At 33.1% G+C, this 5,131-nt stretch overlaps 1 protein-coding gene across 44 annotated transcripts in view; it reads left to right on the top strand.

Annotated features, from left to right (window-relative positions):
- Nucleotides 1–5,131, top strand: part of LOC106871604 (titin) — a 454,558-nt gene that overhangs the window by 442,955 nt on the left and 6,472 nt on the right. For all 44 annotated transcript variants that reach the window (XM_052967415.1, XM_052967425.1, XM_052967440.1 and 41 more), the window contains one exon: nt 933–989. In XM_052967415.1, the coding sequence (XP_052823375.1) occupies nt 933–989 (57 nt within the window). The remainder of the gene's footprint in view (nt 1–932; nt 990–5,131) is intronic.

Genomic DNA, 5,131 nt, shown 5'->3' on the forward strand with positions numbered 1-5,131 from the left:
TATGTTAGTTTTTACTTTAAGAGTTCCTCATAGCATGAGGCATCTATGTATAGTAATGCCCTTAATATAAATAAATAAATATATATATATATATATATATATATATATATATATATAAAAGAGCTTTTTGGTTTAAAGCATTTGGGTCAGAAGCACATGTCCAAGCTTGATTCCACTTTGCTGCACCCTTGCTACATGACTTTAGGTGGACTTAGCCATTTGATAAATAGTAATCTGTACAGTATCGATGTACTGGAGAGTGAATTATTCAACTAAAATCCCCAAAGTCCATTTGCAAGGTAAATATTTGAACTTATGATTTGCTAATCCAGTATCTCTCAGCCATTTTGCCTTCATCTGTCTCTACATGAGTATGGCCATGTGGTTAAGAAGTTCATTTCACAACTATGAGGTTCTAGGCTCAGTCCTACTGTGCAACATGTGGAGACAGTATCTTCTGCTGCATTCTTTCTAGTTGACCAATACTTTACAAATAGAATTTCAGTAAACAAAAATTGTATATATGCATGTTTGTGTGTGTGTGTGTGTGTACCAAAGTATTATATTCCTTTATAAGAAGCTAACTTAACTGTTTGACAAATAGAGATCAATAAAATAAATGCCAGACTGATATCAGTACACTGGGAATCGATGTGATCAACTAAAACTCTTGAAAGTGGTGCTCCAGAATGGCAGCAGTCCAGTGACTGAAATTAGTAATAGAATAAATGAATGTATTTTATGTGTGTGTGTATGTATAATACATGTGTGTGTGTGTGTGTGTGTGTGTGTGTGTGTGTGTGTGTACTTATATGTAATCAACTATTGCACTTTGCTTATTGACCAATGGTCATGAGGTGACGATGGAAGGGAGTTCAGAAACTTGTGGTAGACCAGTCTGTACTTGAACCAAGGACTGTTTTGTCTTTCAGAACACACAGATTTGCCACAACAGATGTCCACTGAAGAATCACAGAGCAAGACAGAAGGTGATTTGAACTAGTCAATTTAATTTTATTGATATTTGTTGTTTTTTTTTCTTAGTTTTATTTTAGTTTGTTCTTTAGGGAGGTGTTTCTTTTTTTTATTCTGTTTTTGTTTGTTTTTTTAGGTGGGGTGTTTTTGTTTTTTGTTTGTTTGTTTGTTTTTGTTTTTGTTACCATATCAGTTCTATACATATATACACTTTGAAACATATACACACACAAACACACACACTTCAAAATTGTATGTGTGTCATGCTTGAGAAGACCCATCAAGTTGAGCCAAATCACAGTCATGGCAGATACTGGTGTCATGCAAATGGCACCTGTGCCAGTGGCACATAATACCACTTGTTACACTCTCAGAGTGGTTGGCATTAGGAAGGGATTCTAGCTGTGGAAAACCATGCCAAATCAGACTGGAGTCTGCTGCAGCCTTGCAGCTTACCAGCCCTGGTCAAACTGTCCAACCCATGCCAGCATGGACAACGGACATTAAATGATGATAACCTATGAAATGTTAATTGAAATATACAAGCGGCAAAACACACACACACACATATATATGATGGATATACATATACACATGCATGCAGACATACTTTCATTTATATACAACATAAATACCCTTCATCATTTCAACGAAATATAAAAAGCATCAACATATTTTTTCTGAAAATATACATACATATATATATATATATAATGTATACCAACATAATTCCAGAAATTCACAGTTTTGCGGAGTCTCTCTCCAAGTCGCTTGATGATGGTGATTACGATGTCGGCGCTGCTAGTTATGATGGTGGTGCTGGTATAGACTATGGTGGCGATGGTGCTACTTATGATGGTGGTGATGCTACTGATGATGTTGGCGATGCTACTGATGATATTGGCGATGCTACTGATGATGTTGGCGATGCTACTGATGATGTTGGTGATGCTACTGATGATGTTGGTGATGCTACTTACTATAGTGGCGATGCTAATTATGACGTTAGCAGTGCTACATATGATAGTGGCTTAGCTAATTATGATATCGGTTATGCTACTTATGATGGCAGTGATGCTACTTATGATGGCGGTTATGCTAATGATGAGGATGGAGCTGTTGAATACTATGATACCACCCAAGACTTTGATGGTATTCCTCAGTCAGAGGCTGGTGTTGATGAAAATCTGAAAGGTTTGCTAAGTTGCTACAATCCATATTTTTGCCAGGCATCAATCCACTTTTGCTGCTGGCTTGCCTGTTAAGTTGAATTTGGACAATCTAGAAGATACAATTGCCATTGGGAACCTAGTTATCAGTTTTGGACAGATTTTTTTTTTTTTTTTTAAGTGCTTAACTAAGTGATGTAATAGCCAATAGTTCAAAACTTACTTTCTGCAATCATTGTTTTGTGCCCATGGTGGGAAAAAACTAATTTAATTTGTTCCAGTGTGTTTGAGTGAACAAGAGGGAAAGAGAAAAAGAAAGAAACCTCAAGCTACAAGACAGATGAGTAGTTCATGGTAGAAAAGAATAGCTGGATCTCAGTTGTGAAAACAGTTGTTAATCCCATCCATGGAAGCAGGATGGAATGAACATGAAACAATATTAAAAATGTTGTTATTGATACATAAAGAGGGAAGGGGCTTTAAGTACCATGCTTTATTGAATGCTTAGCTTAGCTCAAACATGTTCTTATTTAGCTTTGCTAATCATGCATAATGTTTTTTTTGTGATAAATCTGTAGACACACTCACATGCAAACATATGCACAAAACATACATATGCAAACATATACAGAATACATAGACACTGTGTGCTCTTAACATGCACAAGCTCCTACTCCTGCAGCCAGAGTATATCATAGATTTCATCTACAAACTTTTCAAAAAATATAGTCAATGGAATTCTTATTTGACTTAGTGATACTTATTTTTACCTCCTGATCATCATCCCCAACAATAAAAAAAAAAATTCAGTCAACCTAAACAAAGCAATCTGGCCAAATTCTAAAAGACATAGACTACAATCTTTCTAGCTTCAGGCCTGCAAAGGCCATAAATATACTAACTTCTCCTGACTAAAATATTTAAAAATCATATAACTTCATGATATAACAATGTTATATCACACAATGATGTTGTAATGGCTATAAACATGAAGTTCATATTGGATATTATCAAGGCCAATTTGTTGAGTTGTATATACAGCTTCTGATTTTGTAATACACCAATGCTCTAATTTTAACTCCTAGTCAGTGTTTTCTTATATGCTTCTGGAGTAAGTCCCAAGCTTCTCAAATCAATTCATAAATATAAAACTCTTTTAAAATCTAGTTGTTTAGGATAATTTCCTATGCACCACAATCTTGTCTACGTAGGGTTACATAAATGCTTAGCACTGAGAAAATATAATTCTTTCAATGACTGTACAGATTGTTATTTACTGAACCCTTCAGAATTTAAACCAACTTTATCCGACCCAAATATCTTACCTGTTTTATATTCAATGCTGCCAGATCAGGCTTCTCGCACATACCCTATTATGTCGTTCTAAAAATAAACAATCACATCATTGAAATCTCAAAGCTATGAGATAATACATGATTAAGTCAAAACAATGAAATAAATAAGCTTTACATTTGACAGAGTAATCTGAATGCCTAAATGGTTAAGGAAAAAATTTTCTGATCTTTTTCTGAATCAAAAGAATCGATATAATCAGGTGCTTATTTCTAGTTTCCAAAATGTTAAGAGACTGGCCAGTCTCACCCAGAGAGGACATTTGTTTTTCACATGTAGCATTTCCTCAAAGAAACTGAACACTTCAGCCGTACAAGCTAACAAATTGTTTCAGAACTAAATTCTTTGCTTAAGAACAGATCCAGTGCTTGTAACACGATATGAACCTCTGATTTTTCATCTGAGATCATTTTTATCTGGTGTATTTTGGCAATTCTGTATGTATATAGATTGTTGAAGTTGATGAAAATGCAGGACCAAATGAGGTGATATGACTAAATGGTCAAAGTATTGGGCAACTGTTTCATAGGTCAAAGAATTCTGCAAATGTTTGGTTGCATTTTCTTGTCCAAGCAATACGTCTTGTTATAGACAGTCTTGGAAGTATTCGTAACCACCAACATTTAGTCTATCTTAATGCTGGATAACCTTTCGTAAGTGTTCTCTACTTAAATGTTTTTTCACATCTATGTTTTCAATCACACAATAAAAATATCCACTAGAAAGTACGACAAATGTGAAAACAAAACAAAAAAAAAAGACAACAGAATCAACCAATCAGAACAGCTGTAACATTGATAGTCCTTCCAGTTAGTTGTATAGCTTCCTTCAGTTGCTTTCACAAGTTAGACAAAGATTATTCTGCCATTGACAAAGCCTACAAATTTCAATTTTATACATTTATATTTCTTTATTTAATACATACGTATTTTTTAAATGTTATTTTACTTTACTTATCTCTGTATTATAATTCTTTTTTTTTTTATTAAATATTTTTGTTTGTAGGACTTTTGTTGTATGTTTCAAAAACAGCTTTTAGCTATGCTTGTGTTAGAAACAAAAGATAAAAATATATATTTAAAAACTATATTAAAATTAATGATAAAGACGATTATTATTATCATCCTAATCCATGCAATGTAATAGAAATTATCTTGCAAATAGCTTGCTTAAAATATTTTAATATTGTTGCTTCTTATCTATCCAATGCTATATATATATATATATATATATGTGTGCATATGAATGTATGTATGTATGTACAAGTTGACATATATTGTTATATATTGTATGGTACTAATGTAATATTTGTTTTATACATCTTTATTATTGAGAAACGATAAACTGTTTACTTTATTTTCTGCTTTAGTCTTAACAAAGAAGTGCTTTTAATATCTGGTTAGAGGTGGAGAAGAGATGTGTCATAAATATAGTGGATCTTTATTTAGCTTTTCACTCATTAGAAATGGTGTCTCCTGGTTTATTGAGCTTTTTTAAAGAAATACATATGTGAGGGTGTGGAGGGAGAGGGAAGGAGACAAATAAAAATAGCTACATTACAAATATATACACACATATTTTGTCAAATGTATTATAATATTTGTGTGTGTGTGTTTGTATATATATATATATAT

The sequence above is a fragment of the Octopus bimaculoides genome, chromosome 4 (genome assembly GCF_001194135.2).
Source record: "Octopus bimaculoides isolate UCB-OBI-ISO-001 chromosome 4, ASM119413v2, whole genome shotgun sequence".
Lineage (NCBI taxonomy): Eukaryota > Metazoa > Mollusca > Cephalopoda > Octopoda > Octopodidae > Octopus > Octopus bimaculoides.